A 27,963-nucleotide genomic window follows, 5' to 3' on the forward strand; every position below is an offset into this window, starting at 1 on the left:
ACTTGAGAATTAAAGCAAAATTGCAAAAATAGTACAGAGAACTTCAATTTTCCCAGATTCCCACTCCGTTACTGTTTCACCAAACCCGCGTGTTCAGTCTCTCTCCCTCTCCTGAAACATTCGAGGGGCAGTTGCAAAGGTGACGCTTTTCCTGCAGGCATCCTCTTCTGTGCCAGCCCCGGTGAGCACTGCTACCTAACGGCCGACCTTCTCCAGGCTTCACCCACCATCGCTCCTGCCCTTCACTGATAGGCCCTGTGTCACGCTGAACCCTCCCGTCGCTCTAATCCCCTTCTGTGTGTGGCCATCCTCAGCCTTTGTCTTCTGTGACATTGATGTTTTTGAAGAGCACAGCATTAGTGATTTCGTTGAATGTCCCTCAATTAGGATTTGTTGGATGTTTCCTCTTGATTAGATCTAGGTTAGTTACCTTTGGCAGGAACTCTAGAGGTGAAGTTGTGTCCTCTCAGGGCACCACGGCCGTGTCACCCTGGTGTCATTTTGTGCCGTGGACAGTGATGCTGGCTGTGAGCGCTTGGCTGAGGTGGTTGAAGAGCAGCATCCCGAACAGGGCTCTGGAGTGCAGAGTGACCTCTGCAGCCACTCTGGTCAAGCGTCTCTGCGTGCTCTGCAAGGCTCCAAACCTGACAGGTGCTCTGTGGGTCACCCCGTTTTGTAAAATCACAAATTGGAAAGAGTTTGTTAAATTTTCTTTCTTTTTGATTTTTGGAGACAGTCTCTCTCTGTTGCCGAGGCTGCAGTGCAGTGGCATGATCTCGGCTCACTGCAACCTCTGCCTCCTGAGTTCAAGCGATTCTCCTGCCTCAGCCTCCTGAGTAGCTGGGATTACAGTCACGCGCCACCACACCTGGCTAATTTTTGTATTTTCAGTAGAGATGGGGTTTCACCATGTTGGCCAGACTGATCTCGAACTCCTGACCTCAGGTGATCTGCCCGCCATGGCCTCCCAAAGTGCTGGGATTACAGGAGTGAGCCACTGTGCCCAGCCAGACTTGTTTTTCAAATAGGCAGAAAGGAGCTCACCCATGGAGCATTTTTTCTGAGTGGTCTGAGTTATCTGTGTCACGGCAGAAAAGGACGTCAGGAGTCTGGGGGAAGCAGGGCCATCCTGGAGGCCACAGCCCAGGCAGGTGCCAAGGCCAAAGGCAGCTCTTCTGTGCTTGTCTCTCAGAGTGGGACTGCCTGGGACCAGACCTGCTGCTCCTGAGCTGTGTTGGCCCTGGCCTTATCTCCTCTGCACGTCAAGGACGCATGGCCTGCTCAAACGGCAGGGGCTTTTGTTATGCAGGTTCCCAGCCATGCTGTCACTCCACAGAAGCACAAACATGGTTTTCGGGGACTTTGGATGTTTCTGGAGGGGTCTGACTCTGGGTCTGTGTTCATGAGATCCACATTCACAGGTGTGGCTGCGAAGAGGCCCCTAGACCTTGGGATGTGTGATGAGCCCTTAAGACATGAAACACCATTGGAATCAGCTAAGGTCCAGGGACACAGCAGTTGTGCCTGTTGTGGAGATTGTCCCAGAGGGACGTTTGTCCCGTTGCTGTGACGCAGATGGTGGATGGGCTGTGGGGCTGCTTTCAAGTACTTTTTTTTTTTATTTCCCGAGACGGAGTCTCGCTCTGTTGCCAGGCTGGAGGGCAGTGGTGTGATCTCGGCTCACTGCAATCTCCGCCTCCTGGGTTCCTGCCATTCTCCTGCCTCAGCCTCCCGAGTATTTGAGACTACAGGCGCGCACCACCACGCCTGGCTAATTTTTGTATTTTTAGTAGAGATAGGGTTTCACCATGTTAGCCAGGATGGTCTCGAACTCCTGACCTCATGATCCGCCTGCCTCGGCCTCCCAAAGTGCTGGGATTACAGGCGTGAGCCACTGGACGTGGCCTCAAGTACTTTTTTGAAACTGGTTGTAGGGAATAGTTTGACAAATCGGCTAGTTGGTTGAACTTGCTTTGCATAAAGAGACATCACTAAATTTAACTCTCCTTAAAGTTGGAGACTTATTTAAATCTGATTCGTTTCTGTGGGGCTATATGATGTTGGATAATACTGCAGTCTTGCAACAAAGTCTGGCTTTGTTCCTAAGGAACTCGTCTTTGGAGTCCGTAGAGCTTCTTCATGAGTCTGTTAATTCATAAACTCCAGACCATTGGCATACACGTTGCATTTGTAATAATTTCCATTCCCACAAGAAACTGGAACAGGAGAATGAGCGAGCCAGGCTGGGAGAAGGATGTTTGCAACACTGAATCCAGTTTAAGTTGTTGGTTTGTTCAAGTGAAGGAAATTGAATTTTTATCAGGGCCCTCCGAATAGGTTTGAAACTGTCAGCTGCTGCGTTGCTTCCAGGTCAGTTCTGATTTGTGGTTTGAGGTGCACACCCCCTCCTAGGTGCTCTGTGTCCTCTTCGGGGATTGACGTTTCTGGTCAGTTTTTACTTAGGGATTTGCCATTCTGCTTTCTGCCACCTGGCGTTCCTTTCATGTAGTGCATCTCTTAACCTGTCCCTTCCTTCCATTTTTGGTCAGACGTCTCAGGCTTGTAAACAGATTCCTAGTCTATACTGAGCTTTATTACAAATCTTGCAGAATCCAGTAAGGTGTTTTTTTTTTCTTTTTTGCCAAGACAGAGTCTCACTCTGTCGCCCAGGCTGGAGTGCAGTGGCTCAATCTGGGCTCACTGCAACCTCTGCCTCCCGGGGTCAAGCAATTCTTCCTGCCTCAGCCTCCCGAGTAGCTGGGATTACAGGTGTGGGCCACCATGCCCAGCTAATTTTTTTTTATTGTTAGTAGAGGCAGTGTTTCACCATATTGGCCAGGCTGGTTTCGAACTCCTGACCTCAGGTGATCTGCCCGCCTCGGCCTCCCAAAGTGCTGGGATTTACAGGCGTGAGCCACCGCTCCCAGCCCCAAATAAAGTACTTTTAGGAACACACAGTGCCAGGAATTGGGATGGGCTGACTGTGTGAGACAGCCACCTCATCAGCCTAGTGTCTTCCAGACACTTAAACTCTGTCATTGACCCCAAGTGCTTCTCTGGAGGAAAGTTGCAGGGCCAGGGAAGAGGCACCTCAGGCCTTGGGGAAGCCAGGGGCCCTTCTAGCCAAGACACCAGCTGCGTGTGGACCTGCACTGAGCTCACTGCCCTGCAGCCATGTGGGGAAGACACAGGTCCCAGGAGGATCTAACCCCCGGCATCTGGTTTCGCCCCCACCTCCGTTCTGTTGTGATATTTTACTGCTCTTTTTAGTGTCATGAGGCAACTCATCCAAAATTATTCCACAGTTTTTAATTTCTAGTTTTGAAAAGGGGAACAAGGATTTCCAAGGTAACTGAACTCCATAGAGAACCTGAAAACAGTTTTAATGTATCTTGTTTCGAATGTAACCTACATTCAAATAAATTATAATTATAGTGTGGGTATCCATGCAGTCACAACCCAGGTAAAAGAAATAGGTCACTGTCACTGGACGCGGCGGCTCACGCCTGTAATCCCTGCACTTTGGGAGGACGAGGCGGGCGGATCACAAGGTCAGGAGATCGAGACCATCCTGGCTAACATGGTGAAACCCCGTCTCTACTAAAAATACAAAAAAAAAATTAGCTGGGCGTGGTGGCGGGCACCTGTATTCCCAGCTACTCGGGAGGCTGAGGCAGGAGAATGGGGTGAACCCGAGAGGCGGAGCTTGAAGTGAGCCGAGATTGCGCCACTGCACTCCAGCCTGGGTGAGAGCAAGACTCTGTCTCAAAAAAAAAAAAAGAAAAGAAATAGGTCATTGTCAGCACAAAAGCGTAGAAAATGGCACAGTGAACCCCCCACACCTGTCATATGATCCATGTTTTGCTCATTTCTACATCCATCTGCATGGACGGCTTTTTTTTTTTTTTTTTTTAAACTGTTGAAGTATACCGTCTATACAGAAGAGTGTGTGTATCATGCGTATGCAACTGATGAATTTTTACAGACAGGAACTCTCACCCATGCAGTCAGAATCTAGATTAAGAAAAAGCAAGTTGGCTGGGTGCGGTGGCTCACGCCTATAATCCCAGCACTTTGGGAGGCCTAGGTGGGTGGATCATGAGGTCAGGAGATTGAGACCATCCTGGCCAACATGGTGAAACCCCGTCTCTACTAAAAATACAAAAATTAGCAGGGCGTGGTGGTGGGTACCTGTAATCCCAGCTACTCAGGAGACTGAGGCAGGAGGATTGCTTGAACCAGCGAGTCGAAGGTTGCAGTGAGCCAACATTGCACCATTGTACTCCAGCCTGGGCAACAGAGTGAGACTCCGTCTTAAAAAAAAAAGCAAGTTACCAGGACATCTGGATAGCTTTTAAATGTATTTCATGGCTCATCAACGTGGAGAGGCTCACACTTAGATTAAAACACAGAGCACCTCCCTTACCTTGCTGGGGCTGGGGCTGGGGCTGGGCTTGTTCTGTGGCGGCCAGGATGGAGGACGAACAGCACATCCCCATGCTTTTGGTCAAAGGCTGTGAGCAGATAGCCAGCAGCACCTTCCTGTCTCTCTCTTTTATTTATTTTTATTTTTTTTGAGATGGAGTCTTTCTTTGTCACCCAGGCTAGAGTGCAGTGGCAGGATCTTGGTTCACTGCAGCCTCCACCTCGCGGGTTCAAGCGATTCTTCAGCCTCAGCCTCCTGAGTAATTGGGATTACAGGCACGTGTCACCACACCTGGCTAATTTTTGTATTTTTAGTAGAGTCAGGGTCTCACCATGTTGGCCAGGCTAGTCTTGAACTCCTGACCTCAGGTGATCCACCTGCTTCGGCCTCCCAAAGTGCTGGGATGACAGGCGTGAGCCTGTGTGTCCGGCCTCTCTTTTATTTTTATTTTATTATTATTTTTTTTTATTATTTATTTATTTTTTGAGACAGAGTTTTGCTCTTGTTGCCCAGGCTGGAGTGCAATGGCGTGATGATCTCAGCTCACTGCAACCTCCACCTCCCAGGTTCAAGCGATTCTCCTGCCTCAGTCTCCCAAGTAGCTGGGATTACAGGCATGTACCACCACGTCCAGCTAATTTTGTATTTTTAGTAGAGATGGGGTTTCTCCATGTTGGTCAGGCTGGTCTCGAACTCCTGACCTCAAGTGATCCTCCCGCCTCAGCCTCCCAAAGTGCTGGGATTACAGGCGTGAGCCACCACGCCCAGCCTATTTTTATTTTTTATATATATTTTTTGAGACAGAGTCTCACACTGTCGCCCAGGCTGGAGTGCAGTGGCACAATCTCAGTTCACTGCAACCTCTGCCTCCCAGGTTCAAGCGATTCTCGTGCCTCAGCCTCCCAAGTAGCTGAGATTACATGCACATGCCAACATGCCTGGCTAATTTTTGTATTTTTAGTAGACATGGTGTTGCACCATGTTGGCCAGGCTGGTCTTGAACTCCTGACCTCAGGTGATCCACCTGCCTTGGCCTCCAAAAGTGCTGAGGGTTACAGGTGTGAGCCACCATGCCCGGCCTCTGCCTTTTTTTAAAAAACCAGAAATGGGATCTTGCTCTGTTGCCCAGGCTAGAGTGCAGTGGTATGATCACAGCTCACTGCAGCCTCAAACTCCCAGGCTCAAGCAATCCTCCTGCCTCAGCCTCTGAGTCACTGGAATTACAGGTATGCACCACCATCCTGGGTAAGTTTTTAAACATTTTTTGTAGATATGTAGGGGTCTTGCTATGTTCCTGATGCTGGTCTTGAATTCCTGGGCTCAAGTGATCTTCCTGCTTCGGCCTCCCTAAATGCTGGGATTACAGGTGTGAGCCACCGCGCCTGGCCCCTTTCCTCATTTTAAATGCCCTGTGCTCCTGAGGATCCTCTGCAGTGGAATGTCGTCACAGCACTGATTGTCTGTTGTCTTTAATTGGAAACATTGGGGTTGGGTACAGTGGCCCATGCCTGTGCTCCCAGTACTTTGGGAGGCCAAGACAGGAGGATCACTTGAGCCCAGGAGTTTGTGACCAGCCTGGGTGACATTGGGAGACCTTGTGTCTACAAAAAATGATAATAATAAAAATTAAGTGAACATGGTGGCGTGTGCCTGTAGTCCTAGCTACTCGAGGCTGAGACAGGAGGATCCCTTGAGCCTGGGAAGTTAAGGCTGCAGTGAGCTGTGATTGCGTCGCTGCACTCCAACCTGGGCTACAGAGCGAGACCTTGCCTCAAAACAAAAAGGAAACAGAACCGATGCAAGGGAAGGATGGCTCGGTGTGGCAGTGCCCTGTCCGCAGAGAGCACTCAGGAGCCGGATGCAAAGGAAGGATGGCTCAGTGTGGCAGTGCCCTGTCCGCGGAGAGCACTCAGCCAGGCCTGGACGAGCTGTGCATGACTCTGGGAGAAGTGTGGTTCTGTTGCGTGAAAAGCAAACAAAACACTAAGAGGACAGGACATTGGGTTCCCCATCGTTCCAGGGCTACTGCCCCCACAGGGGAGGAAGAGCTCGCCTCTTTCCCTGTCGGAACTGTGCACACTGCTGGAGCCCTGTCCTGGGAGGACTGGCAGGGAGTCTGTTCTGCTGGTCAAGGCTGGGCCTTCTGCAGAAGTTCAGGGTGGACATGGAATAAATATAGCACAGTGGACACCAGATGCGTCTGTGGGAAGAAGTCACTGTTCACATCTTTACATCTTTTTTTTTTTTTTTTTTTTTTTTTTGAGACGGAGTCTCGCTCTGTCGCCCGGCTGGAGTGCAGTGGCGCGATCTTGGCTCACTGCAAGCTCTGCCTCCCAGGTTCACGCCATTCTCCTGCCTCAGCCTCCATAGTAGCTAGGACTACAGGTGCCCGCCACCACGCCTGGCTAGTTTTTTGTATTTTTTTTAGTAGAGACGGGGTTTCACCGTGTTAGCCAGAATGGTCTCGATCTCCTGACCTCGTGATCCGCCCACCTCGGTCTCCCAAAGTGCTAGGATTACAGGTGTGAGCCACTGCGCCTGGCCCACGCCAGCTAATTTTTATGTTTTTCATAGCAATGGGGTTTCACCATGTTGGTCAGGCTGGTCTCGAACTCCTGACCTCAGGTGATCCTCCTGTGTCGGCCTCCCAAAGTGCTGGGATGACAGGAGTGAGCTACTGAGCCTGGCCTAGTAGTACAGTGTTTGATTTGGTGTCCTGAGTGTCTGTATATGGGTGTGGAGTGAGGTTTTCCACTGAGCCTCAGTCAGGTTGCGCGGTTGGTGCTCACTGTTCTTCCCATCTCCACTACTGGCTGGCGACCGTGTGGAGTCCACAGCTGCGCTCAGCTCAGAGCCAGCGTCGTGTGTGGAGCCCAGCAGGGATAGCGGAGCCGCTTGGCATCCAAGCACCTTGCCCTGTTTGTGTCCTCGTGGTTCTGCCTGGGTTGTAAGCTGTTAGGCTGGTATGAGAGGGTGGCTGGTCCTGGGAACACGCCCCTACGTGGGATGGGCTGCTCATTAGCAGTGAGGAGGACTCAGGAGATGGTGGATGGGAGTCTAGGGTGGCTTTCGGATCCTGCTGGAACCACGTGCCAGGCTGGTCTTCCTTGTTGTCCTCAGAGGTGACAGCTATACACACACACCACCCCCCACCCACCCACCCACCCTTGTTTGCAGAATCTAGAAGTAATGTCTGTGTAAAGAGAGCTGAGCTCGGTCGGATCTCAGATACATGGCAGGTGATCAGTTTTATTATTTATTATGTATTTATTTAGAGCAGTACTGAAAGCTTATTAAAAAGCTTTAGAGCAGGAAGGAGAAGAGGTAAAGTACACCTGGAAGAGGGCCAAGCGGGTGACTTGAGAGATTAAGTGCCAGTTTTCTTTTAAAATGTAGTGATAAACAGGTGTTTGAATTTGGAAAGTCTAATGCCAGCAGTGAATGCCACTAAATGTGAAGTGTTGCAGATCTTTGCTCTAGGTAGACTTTTTTTTTTTTTTTTAATGGAGTCTCGCTCTGTCACCCTGGCTGGAGTGCAATGGTGGGATCTTGGCTCGCTGCAGCCTCTGCCTCCCGGGTTCAGGAGATTCTCCTGCCTCAGCCTCCTGAGTAGCTGGGATTACACGTGTGTGCCACCATGCCTGGCTAATTTTTTTGTATTTTTTGTAGAGATGGGGTTTCAGTGTGTTAGCCAGGATGGTCTCAATCTCCTGACCTCATGATCTGCCTGCCTCGGCCTCCCAAAGTCCTGGAATTACAGGCATGAACCACTGCGCCCGGCCCTTCTCGCTGTTATTTAAGGGAAGTGGTCTCACTATGTTGCCCAGGCTGGTCTCAAACTATCCTCCTGTTTTGGCTTCCCAAAGTGCTAGGATTACAGGAGTGAGCCACCGTGCCCGGCCCTTCTCCCTGTTATTTAAGGGAAGCGGTCTCACTGTGTGGCCCAGGCTGGTCTCAAACTATCCTCCTGTTTTGGCTTCCCAAAGTGCTAGGATTACAGGAGTGAGCCACCATGCCCGGCCCTTCTCGCTGTTATTTAAGGGAAGCGGTCTCACTGTGTTGCCCAGGCTGGTCTCAAACTGTCCTCCTGTTTTGGCTTCCCAAAGTGCTAGGATTACAGGAGTGAGCCACCATGCCTGGCCTTTCTCCCCGTTATTTAAGGGAAGCGGTCTCACTGTGTGGCACAGGCTGGCTTTGAGCTTCTGGGCTCAAGCGATTCCACCCCGGCTTTGTGATGCAGCTGGAAGCATTTTACTATCTTTTGTTTTACTGATTCTTTTCTTTTTCCTTTGTTTCCTTTGGTTTTGATACCAGTGGTCTGTTTCTCTCTTGGTCTTAGTTGATTCAGTTAATAATTTGCAAGGATGTAAAACAAAATAGAGGTTTATAGACCAAAAGATCGTTGTCTTAAATATATCATTTATAGATGAGGTCAGGCACGGTGGTTCACACCTGTAATTTCAGCACTTTGGGAGACTGAGGTGGGTGGATCACTTGAGCCCAGGAGTTTGAGACCAGCCTGGGAAACAGCCTGGCATGGTGGCATGTGCCTCTAGTCCCAGCTACTCAGGAAGTTGATGCGGAGGATTGCTTGAGCCTGCGAGTTCAAGGCTGCAGTGGGTCAGTGATCGTGCCACTGCTCTCCAGCCTGGGTCATAGGGGTCTTTGTTGGCCAGGCTAGTCTCAAATTCCTGCACTCAAGCAATCCTCCCTCCCCAGCCTCCCAAAGTGCTAGGATTACAGATGTGAGTCACTCTGCCCAGCCTTCAAACGTTTCCTCCTGAAGGTGAACAAGAAAAGAAGGTGGCTTACTTTTTCAGTGTCTTAACAGGGGTTTTGGCAGAGAAGCTTTTTCAGTTTTCATGATGGGCGTGTTTCGAAGGCCAGAGCTGATGGCACTGGTGGATGGACTCCTGTATTTCTGGCGGCAGCACCTGAGTGCTGCCTGTCACTGCTGAGGGGAGTCCTGGGAGAGGAGCGTGGGCTGGGAGTCTTGTTTGAGACCCTCAGTGTTGACTCATATGAGGGGCCAGAGTGTAGGGAGGCCCTGGAGCTGGAAGTGGGGCTTTTGGAGCCATGTGGGTATGTGTAGTTTAAGGTCCGAGGCCTGGATGAGCCAGGAGTGAGGATAGAGGGAGAAACTGGAGTGGAGCATTGAACATTGAACATCGGGCGGTAAAGGGAGGAGACTCCGGTAAGGGATTGAAAAGGAGTGCTGCAAAGCGGGAACCAGAGAGTCTGGTGTCCTGGACACCCAGGAGGTGGTCACTCTGTGAGGTTCTGCTTTGTCCACCAAGACCGTGGGGAGGACTGGCCATCCTGCGTGTGCCTCACAGGGAAAGGAGAAGGGCAGGGGAGGCAGTGGCAGCGCGGCAAAGAAGCGAGTGTGGAAACCCTTGGGTGCTGCCCTTCCCAACCCCAGCTAGAGGGTTGGGAAGTGTCTCCTCGGAGACGTCCCTGAAGTGGGAGGGCCATGGCGTAGCTTCCGACTTCCACAGGCTGGACCCTTCTTGGGCAGGTGCCTGAAGCCGGAGGGCCATGGCGTAGCGTCCGACCTCCACAGGCTGGAGGTGCCCCTAGGGCAGGGTGGTGGACGGAGCCTTTCTCTGTAGGGGGGGTGCCCGCACTGGGCGCAGAGATGTGAGCCGGGCTGAGTCCTGCGCCGGGTGTGCAGATGTGAGCCGGGCTGAGTGTGGCCGGCCACTTGTTTGCGTTGTTTGTAGACAGACAAATAGGCTGTTGTTGAACTGGGTTCGTGGTGGGGACTTAGAGACTCTCAGAGTCTATGGACTATTTTTAAATTTTATTCTTTGAAGGTATTTGGATTGCATGATCTTTGGTTATGTTTTGCTTGAGTCATGTCAAGGAAGCTACGTGAAATGTGAACCAGAGTGTTCACTGCAAACCTTCTCCCCTGTAGCTTAATGTCCCTGGCTCTTTGTTTGCCAGAGCCAACAGTGAAAAGAGTGATAGGATTTTTTATTTAAAGAAGAGGAGGCCAGGCGCCATGGCTCACGCCTGTAATCCCAGCACTTTGGGAAGCCGAGGTGGGCGGATCACGTGAGGTCGGGAGTTCGAGACCAGCCTGACCAACATGGAGAAACCCTGTCTCTGCTAAAAATACGAAATTAGCCAGGCGTGGTAGTGCATGCCTGTAATCTGCCAGCTACGCGGGAGGCTGAGGCAGGAGAATCGCTTGAACCTGGAAGGTGGAGGTTGCAGTGAGCAGAGATAGCGCCATTGCACTCCATTCTGGGTGACAGGAACGAAACTCCATTTCTAAAAAAAAAAGGAAAGGAATTATTTTTCTTAAATAAGAAAACTACCACAAAGTTATTGCTTTGTGACCCAGATACATTTGTGTGTTTATTTTGAAAGGAAAAATAGACACTGGGTGGTATTTGAGTTTTGTTTTAAGTCTACTATAAGACCCAAAACATATTCAGGTACTTAGTTTAAAAGGAGTCATGTAGACTAAGTAGTATTTGAGTCTTTTTGAGTCTATGCTTTTTTTTTTTTTTTTGGTCAGGGGAGACAGGGTCTCTTGCTACGACTGAAGTGCAGTGGCGCTATCATAGCTCACTGCAGCCTCGACCTTCTGGGCTCAAGCAATCCTCCTGCCTCAGCCTCCTGAGTATCTGGGACCACAGGCATGCACCATCACGCCTGGCTAATTTTTTGTAGTTTTTGTAGAGATGGGGTCTCACTGTGTTGCCCAGGCTGGTCTTGACCTGCTGGACCCAAGTGATCTGCCTGCCTCAGCCTCCCAAAGTGCTGGGATTATAAGCATGAGCTACGATACCTGACCTTGTCTGTGCTTTTAATTTTCCTGTATGGCTGGTCTAAGTGGCGTTTTCTTACTGGTGTTTTTAAAGTCATGAAGTACCTTAGTTGTGGTTTTGTTTATTAGGCGACTTGTAATATCACGGTGAGCTGAGCTTGGAAGTGTTGCATCCATGTCCTCAGCTGCTCCAGTGTTGTGGGGGACACGTGGGGACTCTGCCCTGTCCCGGCTGGGACAGCAAAAGGTGCTGATGGTGGGCTTTTCTTTTCCAGGTGCACGTTCAGGTTCCCGAGCACAAACATCAAGATAACGTTCACTGCCCTGTCCAGCGAGAAGAGAGAGAAGCAGGAGGCGTCTGAGTCTCCAGTGAAGGCCGTACAGCCACACATCTCGCCCCTGACCATCAACATTCCAGACACCATGGCCCACCTCATCAGCCCTCTGCCCTCCCCCACGGGAACCATCAGGTGCGGCCACGGGGATGGGAGACGGGAGCATCCTTAGTCACAGTGGCAGCCCCAAGTAACGCCTTCTCCTTCCCTAGTGCTGACTTATGTGGAGAGAGAGATGTGAGGTGGTGTTTAAAACATCATTGGATTTCTGCTCTGAATTTCCTGCATTATGAAATGCAGTTCCCAAAGGTTCCTGGTTTTTTTTATTTACTCATTCCTTTTTTTTTTTTTTTTTTTGAGAAGGCGTCTCTGTCTGTTGCCCAGGCTGGAGTGCAATGGCGCTATCTTGGCTCACTGCAACCTCCGCCTCCCAGGTTCAAGCGACTCTCCTGCCTTAGCCTCCTGAGTAGCTGGGACTACAGGCGCCCACCACCACGCCCAGCTAATTTTTGCATTTTTAGTAGAGACAGGGTTTCACCATATTGGTCAGGCTGGTCTCGAACTCCTGACCTCAAGTGATCCGCCCACCTCAGCCTCTCCAAGTGTTGGGATTACAGGCTGGGCCACTGCGCCTGGCCTGTTTACTAAAAGATGTTTTTAAAGTGTTGTGTTTTTTTTTTTTTTTTTTTTTTTTTTTTTGAGACGGAGTTTTGCCCTGTTGCCCAGGCTGGAGTGCAGTGGTGTGATCTTGGTTCACTGCAACCTCTGCCTCCCAGGTTCAAGTGACTCTCCTGCCTCAGCCTCCTGAGTAGCTGGGGCTGCAGACATGTGCCACCATACTCGGCTAATTTTTTGTACTTTTAGTAGAGACGGGATTTCACTGTCTCAAACTCCTGACCTCGTGATCCGCCTCCCAAAGTGCTGGGATTACAGGCATGAGCTACCACAGCTGGCTGTTTTTGTTTGTTTGTTTTTGTTTGTTTTTTGTTTTTAAGAGATGGATTCTGGCTGTGTTGCCCAGGATGAACTCAAACTCCTGGGCTTAAGTGATCCTCCCGCCTTGACCTCCTGAGTAGCTAGGACAACAGACGTGCTCCACTGTGCCTGTCCTGTATTCTTTTTATTGGAGTATAAATGAAAGGGCAGACAGTGGTCTAAAGTCTGAGGTAGATTTTATTTTGAATTTTGAATTTTTTTAGAGAGCCCACAGCCTGAAGAACCATGAGCCAATTAAACATTTTTTCTTTTTTTTTTTTTTTTTAAAGAAGAGTAGAGAGCCCAGAAATAAACCCTCACATAATATAGTCAAATGGCTTTTTTTTTTTTTTTTTGAGACGGAGTTTCACCCTTTTTGCCCAGGCTGGAGTGCAATGAGCGGTCTCGGCTCACTGCACCCTCCGCCTCCCGGTTCAAGTGATTCTCCTGCCTCAGTCTCCTGAGTAGCTGGAACTATAGGCATGCGCCACCACGCCTGGCTAATTTTGTATTTTTAGTAGAGACGGGGTTTCACCATGTTGGTCAGGGTGGTCTTGAAATCCCAACCTCAGGTGATCCGCCTGCCTCGGCCGCCCAAAGTGCTGGGATTACACCTGTGAGCCACCGTGCCCTGGCCTCATCAAATGGTTTTTGACGAGGGTGCCCACACCATTCATTCAGACTTCCCAACAAGTGGTACTAGGTAAACGGTATGTCCACATGGAAAATAATGAATTTGGGCCCTTATACCATGTGCAAAAATTAACTGAAAATGGATCAAAGACCTAAATGTAAGGCCTGAAACTGTGAAATTCTTAGAAGAAAACACAGGCAAAACCTATGACATTGGATTTGGTATTGATTTCTTGGATTTGATACCAAAGGCACAGGCAACAAAAGAAAAAGACAAATTGAACTTCTTGAAAATTTAAAAAATTTCTGCATCAAAAGACAACATCAGTAGTAAAAAGGTGTTCTACAGAATGGGAGTAAGTATTTGCAAATCATACATCTGACAAGGGATTAATATCCAGATTATAGAGAGAACTCCTAAAACTCAACAACAAAGAAACAAAAGACCCAGTTCAAAAACGTGGAAGACATTGTTTCAAAGAAGATATAGAAATGGCCAATAAGGACATGAAAAGATATTCAGCATCAGTAGTTATTAGGGAAATGCCAATCAAAACACAGTGAGATCCCACCTCACACCCATTGGATTGGCTGCTATTAAAAACAAAAAACCCAGAAAATAGTGTTCGTGAGGATGTGGAGAAATTGGAACTATTGTGTGCTGTTGCAAGGAATGCCAAACCGTGCAGCTGCTGTGGAAACAGACTAGCAGTTCCTCAAAAAACTAAAAATAGAATTACCATGTGATCCAGCAACCCCTGAAGGCAGGGTCTTGAAGAAATATTTGTATGCCCGTTTTCATAGCAGCCTTATGCACAATTTCCAGAGAATAGAAGATACAATGGAATATTATTCAGCCTTAAAAAGGAAGGAAATCCTGACATATGCTGAAACATGAATTAACCCTGAGGACGTTATGCTCAGTGAAATAAGCCAGTCATTGAGATTCCTAGAGTATCACATTCGCAGAGACAGCAGGCAGAATGGAGAGGTGGCCAGGGGCTGGGGGCGGGGAGGGGGAGCCGGTGTTTCTTGGGGACAGAGCTTCAGTTTGGGAAATGAGAACATTCTGGAGCGGGATGGTGTGATGGCTGCACCTCTGTGTGAATGTGCTTCATGCTGCTGAAGTGTGCAGTTTAAAATGGTTAAAATGGTAAATTTTATGTTGTGTGTATTTTACCACAAAAGGAAAAAAAAAATAGGCCCCCTGGAAAAGCATCTGTTGTGAATGTGTTTGTGAAATAGAGGCGTGGCCGGTGGACTCTGACCACCATCCTGTGCCTGGTGCTGTCCGAGAGTCGCCCCGGCTGGCATCAGGGCCTTCTCGTCGCTGCCCTCTCTCCCATTCCTCTTTTGCCGAGAGGCTGCCCTCTCTCTTTCCCACTTTGGTTGAATTTGGCTGAACATAACTGAGTGGGCCAAATAGTAAATGTACGAGTGGGTAGGCAGAAGTCAAGTCCTGCCACCCGGTGCTTATTAAGCACTACATAAAAAGGACACAGAATTCACTGGAGTAGAATGCGCCCGAGTTTACCTGAGTCACATACAGCTCACCACCGAGCAGCAGCCTTGAAGACCCCACTCCCAAGTGTGACTGACAGCAGCGGTGGGCGCAGGGGAAGGGTCGCAGCTGCAGCCCTGAGGTTGAGTCAGCTCCCGACTCTGCCTCTCCTCCCACCTGCTGCTTTCTCTTCATTCTGTGTTTCCTTGCCTGCCCCTCCCCACACCTGCACAGACGTTTGTCCGGGGGAACCCAGGTCCCCGGGGCCTCCAGGTGGAGCGAGCCTGAGCGACCTGACTTTCCAAACCTGCCATCCAGCCAGCAGGTCACTTGCCTTCCTCAGGCCACACTGGCTGCATCCTCCACTTGTTAAAAGTTGGCTCTTTAAACTCATAAATTGTAGATGCCACGAGTCTTTGTCATTCCTGCTTTTTCTCCAGTGCTTTAAGGATGGTTGCTGGCATTGAGTAAATACTTGTTGAATGGGTGAGTGAGTATACCAGTGGTTCATACTTATGGCGGAAAGTCTAAGAAGCACTGCGGAGGGTACAAGGCCACTGGTGTGTTGCCCTTTCCCTCCTCCTCCCCACTTCTCCATCTCCCTGGCCCTCCTTTTGAATTGTTTCTCAGAGGTCATGCCTTTAGGTTTCTTGGTTATTTTTTCTAGACCTTTTCTATGCATTTGCAATGTTTTTCCCCCAAAACACCTCTATAACTTATAAAATAATCTTATCTTGATATTGTTGCATTTCAATGGCTCGTTCTTTTTATTGAAGTGCAGAAAATTAGGCATCGAGAGAATCTGCAGCTCCTTGACTTACCAGAAATGCACGTGCCCTTTAATCGGCACAGAGATCAAGAATCAGAACACTCCCTGTGCCCCAGTCCATCCCGGTGGGAAAAAGTGCCTGTTTGAAAACGGGCCTGATTCTGCGTCCCGGGCGCCCCTAGCTGACCTGCTGCTGCGTCCCGGGCGCCCCTAGCTGACCTGCTGCTGTGCCTTCAGCAGGTGTCCATGTCCACGGCTTCATCTTCAGTGGAACCGCTTGCTCCACTTCAGCTCCAGGGGCCTTGGCTGGCAGACCCCTCCCCTCCCCCACTGCCCCGACTTTCCCTGTCTTTTCTGTGCCCCCGTCACAGCTCCTCAGTGAGGACCTCTGTGCCTGTCTTGTGTCACTTTGTGTCTTTAATAAGTTCTGGAACCATCCGGAGCCTCAGTTTCCTCACTGGTGAAATGAGTGGGCCACTGCCTCCCCTGAGAGCTTGTTTCACATTTCCTGAGCTGACGTTTATAGAAGCAAATACCCTATTTCCACATTGCTTCTTGGGACGATCTTAAATTTCACAGATAATTTATAAGAATCTGTGTTTCCATAGGAAATGCTGATATCTTCCTTTTTTTTTTGTTTTAGCATTTCTGTATTTGTTTTCCCTGTAATTAGAGCCAGTTGCTGAAGCACAGTAGGATGTGTGCACTGTGATAGACTAATAGGAACAAACTTTTCTCTTCCACAGCGCTGCAAACTCCTGCCCCTCCAGCCCCCGGGGAGCGGGGTCTTCAGGGTACAAGGTGGGCCGAGTGATGCCATCTGACCTCAGTTTAATGGCTGACAACTCACAGCCTGAAAATGAAAAGGAAGCTTCAGGTGGAGACAGCCCGAAGGTAAAGGCTTTGTAGCCTTGAAGCAGCCCCCGGGGGCAGTGTGTAGCCACAGGGCCCGCAGTGTCACCTGTCTGTCACTCACCTGCCTGTCCAGTGACAGCCGTGCCAGGGCGTTGGTGGGGATGTGGGCTTGATTCTGGTGTTGCTGCTGACTGTGTTCTTGGTATTGGGGCTTTGCAAGTGTACTCGTTTAGTCATTCAACACACATCGTAGGGTCTCCCTAATAGCAGCTGTAGGCCCAGGTGCTGAGGGCTGGGCAGACAGCGGAAGATAGAGGAGTGCTTTGGTCTTTGTGGAGCTCATGTGCGTTTGTGCCGGAGTTTAGCCCCTTGTCCCAAACTCTGAAGGTTATGCAAACGCACACCCTGCCACTCATGTTTGTATAGGGCACGTTTGTCCCTTGTTTGGACAGCAGTTGTTGAGAGTCACACTATGACCCGGCAAGTTTGTATTCTTTGACCCAGTAATTTTCCTTTTAGGAGTTTGACCAAAGGAAATGGATGAAAGTTTGTATAAAACAATGGAATGCGGCTGGGTGCGGTGGCCCATGCCTGTAATCCCAGCACTTTGGGAGGCCGAGGCGGGGGGATCACTTGAGGTCAGGAGTTGGAGACCAGCCTGGTCAACATGGTTAAACCCTGCTTCTACCAAAAAAAATACAAAAAGCCAGGCGTGGTGGCACGCAGCTGTAATCTCAGCTGCTCTGGAGGCTGAGGCGGGAGAATCACTTGAACCCCGGGAGGCGGAGGTTGCAGTGAGCTGAGATCACGCCATTGAACTCCAGCCTGGGTGAGAGAGTGAGCTCCTGTTTCAAAAAAATAAAATAAAAAATAAAAACGCAACCTCAGTGTCCCTAGGGAATGGTGATTAGGATATTGTGGTTCCACTTAGGGAATAGCATGCAAAGTATTTGCTGATATGGAAATATTCCGGATGTAATGCTGAGTGGAAGAAAGAGAGTAAGAACCATGCGTGGTGTTACTGACATATCGAGGCAATGTGATCTCTCCCAGCGGAACGCAGCACAGCCATGAGAATAAGCCACAGCCATGCATCCCCCACCTGCGGCCGACTGCGGCATCTAACACGGTGCTAGGCAAGGAGGGCGCATCGTGTGTGGTGCCATTTCTGTCAGGCTTAAAATTGGACAAATCTAAGTTGTATTGTTTAAGGATGCAGCCAAGTGGTAAAACTTAGTAAATCCCAGCAAAATTGTGTTCACTCTAAGAAGTTAGTAGTAATGGTGGCCTCTTTGAGAAGTAGAGGTAGTGGGCTGAGAGGGCCCATACGAGCATGTTGGGGATGCTGGTGGTGCCCTGTCTCTTGACCTAGTATACTCATGTTCACTTTGCAAAAATTTGTTCAGCTGACATAAATGTATCATGAGCTTTTCTGTCTGTTTTTTATGTTTTTCAATTTAAAAAGTTTTTCGAAACATAGAAAAAAGATCACAGGGAAGTACAACAACAGCACAGGCACAGTGACGAAGGCTTTGTTAGCTGTTTAAAGGAAGAGACATAGCGGGCAGTGTGGCATGCACTTGTAGTCACAGCTGCTCGGGAGGCCGAGGCAGGAGAATCACTTGAGTTCAAAGCTGTGGTAAGCTATGATCAATCCTTGAATAGCCTCTGTACTCTAGCCTGGGCAACATAGCAAGACCCTGTCTAAAAAGAAAGCACTAGGTATGTGGAGGGTCTTCTTGTGATTACATTTTTCTGTTTAGAAAAAAAAGCGATAGGCTGGGCGCAGTGGCTCACGCTTGTAATTGGGAGACTGAGGTGGGCGGATCACGAGGTCAGGAGATCGAGACCATCCAGGCTAACACGGTGAAATTCCGTCTCTACTAAAAATATAAAAATTAGCCGGGTGTGTTGGCAGGCGCCTGTAGTCCCAGCTACTCGGGAGGCTGAGGCAGGAGAATGGCATGAACCCGGGAGGTGGAGCTTGCAGTGAGCTGAAATCGCGCCACTGCACTCCAGCCTGGGTGATAGAGCGAGACTCTGTCTCAAAAAAAAAAAAAAAAAAAAAAAAAAGACAAATTTGACTTTGGGAGGCCAAAGTGGGCATATCACTTGAGCTCAGGAGTTTGAGATCAGATTGGACAAAAAAGCAAGATCCTGTCTCTACAAAAATACCAAAAATTAGCCAGGCATAGTGGCATGCGCTTGGAGTCCCAGCTGCTGGGGAGGCTGAGGTGGGAGGATCACCTGAACCCTGGGAGTTCAGGCTTCAGTGAGCCGTGATCACACCACTGCACTCTGGCCTGGGTGACAGAGTGAGACCCTGTCCCCAAAAAAGAAAGAAAAGACAAACGTCCCTCTGCCCACTCTGAGCTGTCAGCGCTGAACGCGGCATCTGGGTGCATCTGATGTCCTTGCCTCCTGTCTGTCAGCCTGCCTGTTTCCCATTCCATTTGTGTTTATCCTTGAACAGTATCTGTAATTGTTCATTGTAAAACTCCATGTATATAGTATCATCTTGAATGGATTTTTTCATCCAACATTATCTGTTGCTCTTCATCCATGTTGACAAGTGTGTTGCCCAGAAGTTCACAACCAGGGGTGATTCCCTTTCCCAGTGGGCTTGTGCCTATAAGTGTGGGTTTCAAGTTGTCACTATGACAGGGAGCCACCAGTGGCCTTGAAAGAGCCAGGACCAGGGATGCCGGCCTGTCAGCGGGGTACACGGCAGCCAGGATGTCTCCGACCCCAAGGTGAAGCCTCCATGGGGCTCTTCGTGGGCCAGGGGGCTCCTCCTCGTGGGCAGCAGGCGCTCCTTGTGGATGGGTATTTGGTGAGTCCAGGGGCTCTGAGCAACCCTGGCCACCCCTGGTGCTTATGCCTGGGGAGGGGTGCTGCTGGCTCTGAGCCCTCAGCCAGCCTTACCCACCCCTCGCCTGTACCCCTGGGGTAGCTGACAGGATCTGGTCATGGTTGAGGTGCTTTGCCTTGGACCCCACTGAGGTCAAGCAGCCTTTATTTCTTCATTTTTGACATTTGGATTTTTTCGTTATGTAATTTTTAATATTCTTTATAGTTTTCCATTTGTTTCCTCCATGTTTTCGAATTGTATTACTTTTATAGTAAGAAAAATGAGGTATCAGGCTGGGCACGGTGGCTCACACCTGTAATCCCAGCACTTTGGGAGGCCGAGACAGGCGGATCACCTGAGGTCAGGAGTTTGAGACCAGCCTGGCCAACATGGTGAAACTCCATCTCTACTAAAACCACAAAAATTAGCTGGGTGTGATGGTGGGCGCCTGTAATCCCAGCTATTTGGGAGGCTGAGGCAGGAGAACCGCTTGAACTCAGAGGGCGGAGATTGCAGTGAGCCAAGATCGTGCCACTGCACTCCAGCCTGGGCGACACAGTGAGACTCTGTCTCAAAAAAAAAGAAAAATGAGGTATCAGAGGAGCACTTAAAAGCACTGAGAATCTTTAAATCTAGTAAATTTAATACAAAATATGGTAACTTCAATACTCTTTTTTTTTTGTTTTTTTAAATACAGGATGATTCAAAGCCACCTTACTCCTATGCACAACTGATAGTCCAAGCAATTACAATGGCTCCTGACAAACAGCTCACCCTGAACGGAATTTATACACACATCACTAAAAATTATCCCTACTATAGGACTGCGGACAAGGGCTGGCAGGTAAATGCCTTTCAGTTTGTTGTTAAATAGAGGCTGATGGATACCGAGAAGAAAGTGGAGCGGCTGCTGTATTTAACGCAGGCACAGGTTAGGAAGGTAGAAGGGGGTGGGGTTGGAGCCTCCCGTGCTGAGAGGAGGAGGAGTTGGGGGCCGGTGCTGCCATGCTCTGCCTCACCTTCTTCGTGTGGAGCAGAAGGAAGCATGGTTCTGGAAGAGCGTCTAGGCCTGCGTGCTTTACTGTTGTGGAAATTCATGTGTCTTCATAGGATTCGTGAAGTGTGGATTGTTTGAGATATTTCCCTTTGACCAATGCAGTTCATATTTGAAATGTAGGAGAAATTTAAAACCCAGCCTATCCTTCCCTTTGGCATTTTCCTGTCTTCTTCATCTAGTCCTGCTAATGGACAGAAGTTTTGAAGTTTGCAGAGACAGTTTTCAAACCACGTTTTACCAAGGAACACCTAGAAGACATCTTAACCAGTTGGCCGGGGTAAAAAACAGATGAACGTGGTGTGCCCTGTCTCAGCCGGGGAGCCCACCTGGTCGTGGAACCCCGGGGCTACCCCCAAAAGACACTTTGAAATCTGCAAAATATTCCCTTTGGTCAGGTCACACACCAATAATTTTTTTTTTTTTTTTTTTTTTTTTTGAGTCAGAGTCTCGCTCTGTTATACCAGTAATTTTAACCCTTTAGACTATGTAGGTTTTTTCTCTGTGTATCTGTGTTGTGTTGGCTGTTTACTGGATGTATACGAGAATCTTGCTATTTGAAATAATTTGGCACTGGGTAGGTTTGAAATATAGAATATTAAAAACATAGCAAGAGAAGAAATGTATGTATGCTTATAGGTTTTTAATTCATTAAGTAACCAGGAACATCTATAGAATTTCTTTGAGGCTTTCATTTAATGAGTAAATGATCCTTAAAAAAACATCTAAACTGCCAGGCGCGGTGGCTCACGCCTGTAATCCCAGCACTTTGGGAGGCCGAGGCGGGCGGGTCACGAGGTCAGGAGATGCAGACCATCCTGGCTAACATGGTGAAACCCCGTCTCTACTAAAAATACAAAAAATTAGCCGGGCGCAGTGGCGGGCGCTTGTAGTCCCAGCTACTGGGGAGGCTGAGGCAGGAGAATGGCGTGAACCCGGGGAGGCGGAGCTTGCAGTGAGCCAAGATAGCGCCACTGCACTCCAGCCTGGGCGACAGAGCAAGACTCCGTCTCAAAAAAAAAAAAAACCTCTAAACTACATGGCTTAGTGGTGAGGGTGGTGCAGGGGCAACCGTTTTCTATCTATTGAAGGGAAAAAACCTTTTTTCTTTTACCCGCAGATGTATAAACATGTTGTATTAAAAAATAGCCTACCGGCCGGGCACAGTAACTCATACCTATAATTCTAGCACTTTGAGAGCTGAGGCAGGTGGATTGCGTGACTCTAGGATTTCGAGAGCAGCCTGGGCAACATGGTGAGACCCTGTCTCTACAAAAAATAAAAAAAAATTAGCTGAGTGTGGTGGCACACGCTTGGAGTCCCAGCTACTCCAGAGGCTGAGGTGGGAGGATCACCTGAGCCCAGGAAGCAGAGGTTCCAGATAGCTGTAATCACCCACTGCACTCCAGCCTGGGCAACAGAGCAAGACCCCGTCTCAAAAAGAAAAAAAAAGCCTACCAGCCACGTCTTCCATATTTCCTTTGTGGAGGGGCTTGGGGGTCTTTAATCACGGAAGGTACAGAATGAGACCCAGCCTCCCCTCTGGCTCACCTTGTGCCAACCCCCCATACCTGGAGTGTCTACACCCTGTCCTGCCTTCCTGTTTACAGCAAGGGGGCACTTCTTAATTGACCATTAGGAAAATGCTGGATTTGGAGAGTAGTTCCATATTCAGTTACACGTCAGGGTCTCTTAACATACTGCATGCTAAATTCTGGCCGTATTTACTCTATAAAACTGAGGCTGTGCTTCAAACTATCTACACACACACACACACACACACACACACACACACACACACACACACACACACACACACACACACACACACACACACACACACACACACACACACACACACACACACACACACACACACACACACACACACAATAACTTGTACCCATGTTCCAGTGACCGTGGCTCTATGGCTTTGTCAAGGAGAGAAACTCCACATGGGGTCCAGCTTGCTCTGTGGGAGTGTGTGAGGGTCCCTCAGAGTTGACAGCTTATTCTGATGGTTTGAGATACCACTTACCTGGGGCTTTATGAGTGTGTTTCTAAGAAGCTTTATTAGACTTTAATGTGTTTCTCTTAAGTGGTATTTCTGTGTGTTTTTTCTAACATCCGTTTATTTGAGAACTACCTATGAGCAGGACAAGGCTTTCTTGCTAAAGAGGGTGGTGGATAAAGGCCTGGCCTCAGTTTTGGGGGGGCCCAAGTCAGGACAGGCCTTTTGGGGAGCAGAGCCCTTGGAGCAAGACTCTCCTGGACCACAGTGGTGAAGTGGCGAGGACCCCATGGGACCCCTCATGCAGGCACTGCTTTCTGTTGTCTGTTGCAGGTGCCTGCACAGCTGTGTCGGCAGGGAATGACAGACGAGCACACGTCAGGCACCCTTCTCTGCTGAACTGCTATTAAACTTGTTTTGTTGAAACATTTTCTTTCCTGTCTAGATCCTAGATCAAGGTCTGTAAGTCTACAGCTGCATCTGTTTCCCCAGTAAGGCTGCTCCTGTGTCATTTCACGCCTCGTGGCTCCAGCTAATTAAGCGGGAGAGGGATTAGTTTCTCCAGATTCCCCCTAGTTCATGGACATGTACTCTCTCTTTTTTTTTTTTTTTTTTTTTGAGACGGAGTTTTGCTTTTGTTGCCCAGGCTGGAGTGCAATGGCCTGATCTCGGCTCACTGCAACCTCCACCTCCCAGGTTCAAGCGATTCTCCTGCCTCAGCCTCATGAGTAGCTGGGACTACAGGCTTGAGCCACCACGCCTGGCTGATTTTGTATTTTTAGTAGAGACGGGGTTTCTCCATGTTGGTCAGGCTGGTGTGTGCTGGGGTGGCAGGGGCGGGTTCGTCCACACGTACACACCAGCATGTGTGCTCGGGGAAGGACCCCCCAAGTGGAGTGCTGGACATGGGCTCGCTCCAGAGGCGTCTGACGCAGAAGCTCCTGAGAGAAGTGTCTCCTTGAGGAGGGGAGGAGTACTACGGTTAATGAATACAAGAAGGTGTTTCTCACAGGAGAAATAGGTCTAGGAGGGTTAGGTCATTTTGGTTTTGACCTGTCAATACTTAACATAAATGAAGAATTACAAAACAAGAGTCAGTCTTTTTCCAAGATGTATTCTGTCATCGTGAGCTGAGCCTGTTGGGCTGGTGACATCCAGAATGTTCCAATTCATTGGCTGGAGGGAGGACCCAGTGCTGCAGATTGTTCTGGGAAGCTGGCACAGAAGTTGGTTGACACAACGAAGTCACCACTAAGCCACTGCTTAAGTCTAGTCCTTGGCCTTCTTTTTCTGCTCTGTAGTCCAAAACTGTGAAGGTAGCAGCATGTTGAATATGTCACCAGTTGCTTCATTTTTTTGGTGCTGTAATGTGGTGGTGAAAACTGCCATGTTGAATCCAGAAATCCGCTCCAGCAGCTGTTCTTCAATATATTTTTGTACCAAAAAAATGTATTCAGGCTGGGCGCGGTGGCTCACGCCTGTAATCCCAGCACTTTGGGAGGCTGTGGCCGGCGGATCACCTGTGGTCGGGGGTTCGAGACCAGATGACCAACATGGAGAAACCACATCTCTACTAAAAATACAATATTATTAGCGGGGCATGGTGGTGGCGTGCCTGTAATCCCAGCTACTCAGGAGGCTGAAGCAGGAGAATGGTTTGAACCCACGTGGCAGAGATTGCGGTGAGCTGATATCGCGTCATTGCACTCCAGCCTGGGCAACAAGAGCAAAACTCCGTCTCAAAAAAAAAGAAAAAGAAAAAAAGAAATGTATTCATTAAAAATAGGTGTATAGGTGAGTTTATTCTCTTCCATGTCTTCAAACTCCAGGTAGTACTTGTCCATGAAATTTCTCTGTAATAACTGGAACTCGTTATCCATGATAATGTCCTCTAAATATCCAACCACAACAGCAAATTCATCAGAGGTGGAGGAGAAAGACAGCACAAAGCTCTCTTCTTCTAAGGTGTCCGTCACTGCAGCCCCGAATAGGCTCCTGCCCTGTCTGCGGCCTGACCTGCATGCTCGGCGCGGCGGGCGGCCAGGTTAAGGTCTCGAAGCCAAGGCAGCACCTGCGTGCCAGGCCCAGCCCTGGGTTAGGGGCCCGCCGGGCCCTCTGTGCGTTCCGCTGACACCGCGGGTCAAGGCCTCGGTGATTGCAAAATGATTTTTTATGGTTTTATAATTTTACTTAACCCAGAATTGAGATAATTGTTGTGACTATGAAAAGTTTGAAAGGACGGGTCTCTCAGCTTCCAAAGGGACTAGAGCTGGTTCCTTTTATTTATTTTTATTTTATTTTTTTGGGACAGAGTCTTACTCTGTCACCCAGGCTGGAGTGCAGTGGCGCGATCTCAGCTCACTGCAACCTTTGCCTCCTGGGTTCAAGTGATTCTCCATCCTCAACCTCCTGAGTAGCTGGGACTACAGGTGCATGCCACCATGCCTGGCTAATTTTTGTGTTTTTACTAGAGATGGGATTTTGCCATGTTGGCCAGGCTGGTCTGGAACTCCTGACCTCAAGTGATCCACCCGCCTCGGCCTCCCAAAGTGCTGGGATTATAGGTATGAGCCACTGCGCCCATCACTTGATCTCTTTTAAAGGGAGGACTGTGCTCTGGACTCACCCTCACCCTTGCACTTTTGGAAGCGTTCCTGGACATTAGACCCATCCTCTGAAAGGAACTCGGCCTGTTCCTTCTCCTCAGTTTCTGTACACGTCCTTACTGTGCAGAATGCACACTGGAGGGCACTCAGGGCTGGGTGAGGTTAAACAGACAAACTGTCCTTGAGAAACGTGAGGTCTGCTTAGGAAGGCTGCAGGAAGGCACAGAGGGGAGCCCTGGAAGGGAGGGACCTAGTGCTCAGGGAGGGCTGATTTTCAGCAGATGCTCAATTTGGAAAACCTTTGAGGGAAAGATAATTTGCCCAAAATTGCAAATCCTTTTCTTCATGTTTAGCATTAAAGAATAACAGCCCACGTTTTCTCTGAAAGCTTTAAAATTTCTGAATCATTAGAGTCCAGTCAATGTGGTTTTAATACATGTAGCAACAGAATGAAGGAACATCCATCCTGGATTTGATCAAATTACAACGGCCTTAAATTACCTTAGAAACATAGTTACTTTATTCCATTTGTGTCTACATTAAATGTCTCATTAATTCCTCATATTTTCTGGAGTCTTGTTGGCTGGCAAATCACAAGTAATCTTTCCTCATTTGCCCTTGGAGTTGTTGTCAGGGAGATGGATTGGAGAATAAAATAGGTTAGAATCTATTCTGATGCTGCGGACTGGGTTCTTTTACGTTTTCGGGACAGAAAATAGCAGCTCCCCAATTCCACAGACTTACTTTGCGTCTCGTAAGTGGTGGTGGTGACGCAGGGGCAGGGCTTCTGGCCCGTGTCGCGTTCTTCTGCTCACATGGCTGGAGTCTGGCCCCGAAGTCACCTTTTCTGCTTCCAGATTCCCACTGTGCTAACCTTTTCTCCTAACAGCATGCAAATTAAATGACTCCACATCAGTCAGTACAGCCACAGCCTTCACTTCCGGGCTTGTTGACTGTTGTCTGCTCTTCAGCCTCGGACGCTGTGTGGGGCAGCTCTTTCTGAGTCCCCACTTAGGAGGACTGGTCCTGGTAGAACAGCGAGAGGGGAAGTTGTCCTTCTCAGGCAGTGGCTGGGATTGCCGTTTGCACTGCTTGAGGGTTTTATATTACCATCGTCTGGGTTTGCTTTTCTTCAGCCATAGTCTCAGAATCTACCTTCTACTTCACACTTAAAATTCTGAGAGCAGTTGGCAAAGCTTTGCCTTCTCTGTCTTTGTCGGGGCACCAATAACAGTCACGTTTGATTTTCTGGAGGAATTGATAGAAAGATTGGGCATCAGCTAAAGCCAAATAAAACATTATAGCAGGTATCTGTAGTTATTAGAATACTTGAAATCTCATCTGATGCCCTTACCTGTAAACAGTTTCACAAATCCCACACACGGCCTAGCCCACCTCTCCATGTCGCCCATGAAGTAGCTCACATCCACAGGGCCCAAAGGCGTTAGGATGGCACTTGAACAGCCCCCGAGATTGGTTATAAAGTGTTATTTTATATGTTGGATTTCTTAGTCACCTTTGACAATTTGGAAATTCAGGCTGAGGCTTGCAATTCTAATAAGGTTAATTGGGGAATTTAGAAATGATTTTTTGGATAGCTCCAGATTTTGTTTTGAGTGATCACCATTTTAACACTTTAATAGCTTAATTTTAAATCTACACATTAATGTAAATTCACGAAATGTTTCTGTGAACCCATGACTTTCGTCCGGCTTTGGCTGTGATGGTGCAGCCTGAATCAGGTCACAGCGGGGGCTTTCTTCAGGTTGTCTGTAAACCCTTAGCTGGGCTTTTTTTTGAGATGGAGTCTTGCTTCTATTGCCCAGGCTGGAGTGCAGTGGTGCGATCTGGGCTCACTGCAACCTCCTCCTCTTGGGTTCAAGCGATTCTTCAGCTTCAGCATCCTGAGTAGCTGGGACTACAGGTGTGGGCCACTGTGCCCGGATGATTTTTGTACGGTTTTTTTGTTTGTTTTTGAGACAGAGTCTCACTCTGTCACCCAGGCTGGAGCGCAATGCCACAATCTCAGCTCACTGCAAGCTCCGCCTCCCGGGTTCATGCCATTCTCCTGCCTCAGCCTACTGAGTAGCTGGGACTACAGGCGCCCACCACCACACCCGGTTAATTTTTTTTGTATTTTTAGTAGAGACGGGGTTTCTCCGTGTTGGCCAGGATGGTCTGGATCTCCTGACCTTGTGATCCGCCCGCCTCGGCCTCCCAAAGTGCTGGGATTACAGGCGTGAGCCACCGTGCCCGGCCGATTTTTATATGTTCAGTAGAGATGGGGTTTCACCATGTTGGCCAGGCTGGTCTCAAACTCCTGACCTCAACTGAGCCATCGCGCCCGTCTGGCTTTTTGTAATAGAAAGAATGATGCACTGATGAGGAGGTGGGAGGGAAATCTTTCCTGTGTACCTTACGAAATTATTTCAAAGATCAAATAAAAAAACAGAGGCACTTTGCCAAGTCCTCTCTTCCTGGAAGATGGTGTCCATCCTGATTTTCAGCCTCCTGCTCGTTTTTCTTTTTTGCGGGTTTGCCAAATACTTTATACTGGATTAATTTACTTTTAATGGCATGACAGATTCTGTAAGCTAATTCTGTGCAAAAAAGTATTTTAACAGAATGGCTCACATCAGCTCTGTTTGTCTCCAAGCAGGGAGAGGTTGGCAGCTAAGTCATTGCCTCCACCTGGAATGCTCTGTGCTGACTGTTGCAGTCCTGGGTTTCCCACCTTGAAAGGAGATGGAGTCAGAAATGGCCTCTGTCCGCGCTGTGCGGATTGCCCATCCCTCCTGTTCCCAGCTCCCCACCCTGCCTCCCGGGGCCCGTTCTGCCACAGAGTGCGGTGTCCCTTCCTCTTTGGAAGCCCATAGCAGTCTTGGGCTGAAGGGCTCAAACCCCAGGCTGCTACTTCCCTTGAGAATTGCTCACCAAGGCGGGAGGGCTGCTCCTTCCACACAGCACAGCCCGTAAACGTCACTCTCTGTCATCGTTTGTAAGCATGATGACTGGGTTTTCACGCTCCTCCATAGGATGGGCCTTCCTCAGACCTTGTTATGTTGTCAGCACATTACTTGTGTGACGCAAAAGAAAAAATATTCATTCTTGCGGTCTGCCAGGCCTAACCTGCAGGTTTCTGCTTTGCAGGGCACTAAAACGAGGA

At 48.9% G+C, this 27,963-nt stretch overlaps 1 protein-coding gene and 1 pseudogene across 2 annotated transcripts in view; both read left to right on the forward strand.

Annotated features, from left to right (window-relative positions):
* The window catches only part of FOXK2 (forkhead box K2), an 80,920-nt gene that overhangs the window by 32,997 nt on the left and 19,960 nt on the right, over nt 1–27,963 (forward strand). For both annotated transcript variants that reach the window (XR_008495223.2, XM_054459888.2), the window contains exons 2-4: nt 11,483–11,677; nt 16,167–16,314; nt 19,824–19,970. Coding sequence is in view for 1 of the 2 variants with exons in the window: in XM_054459888.2 (XP_054315863.2) it covers nt 11,483–11,677; nt 16,167–16,314; nt 19,824–19,970 (490 nt within the window). In the remaining variant the exon portion in view is untranslated. The remainder of the gene's footprint in view (nt 1–11,482; nt 11,678–16,166; nt 16,315–19,823; nt 19,971–27,963) is intronic.
* LOC129018544 (small nucleolar RNA U13) lies at nt 27,789–27,884 on the forward strand (annotated as a pseudogene).

Source organism: Pongo pygmaeus, chromosome 19 (assembly GCF_028885625.2).
Source record: "Pongo pygmaeus isolate AG05252 chromosome 19, NHGRI_mPonPyg2-v2.0_pri, whole genome shotgun sequence".
Taxonomy (NCBI): domain Eukaryota; kingdom Metazoa; phylum Chordata; class Mammalia; order Primates; family Hominidae; genus Pongo; species Pongo pygmaeus.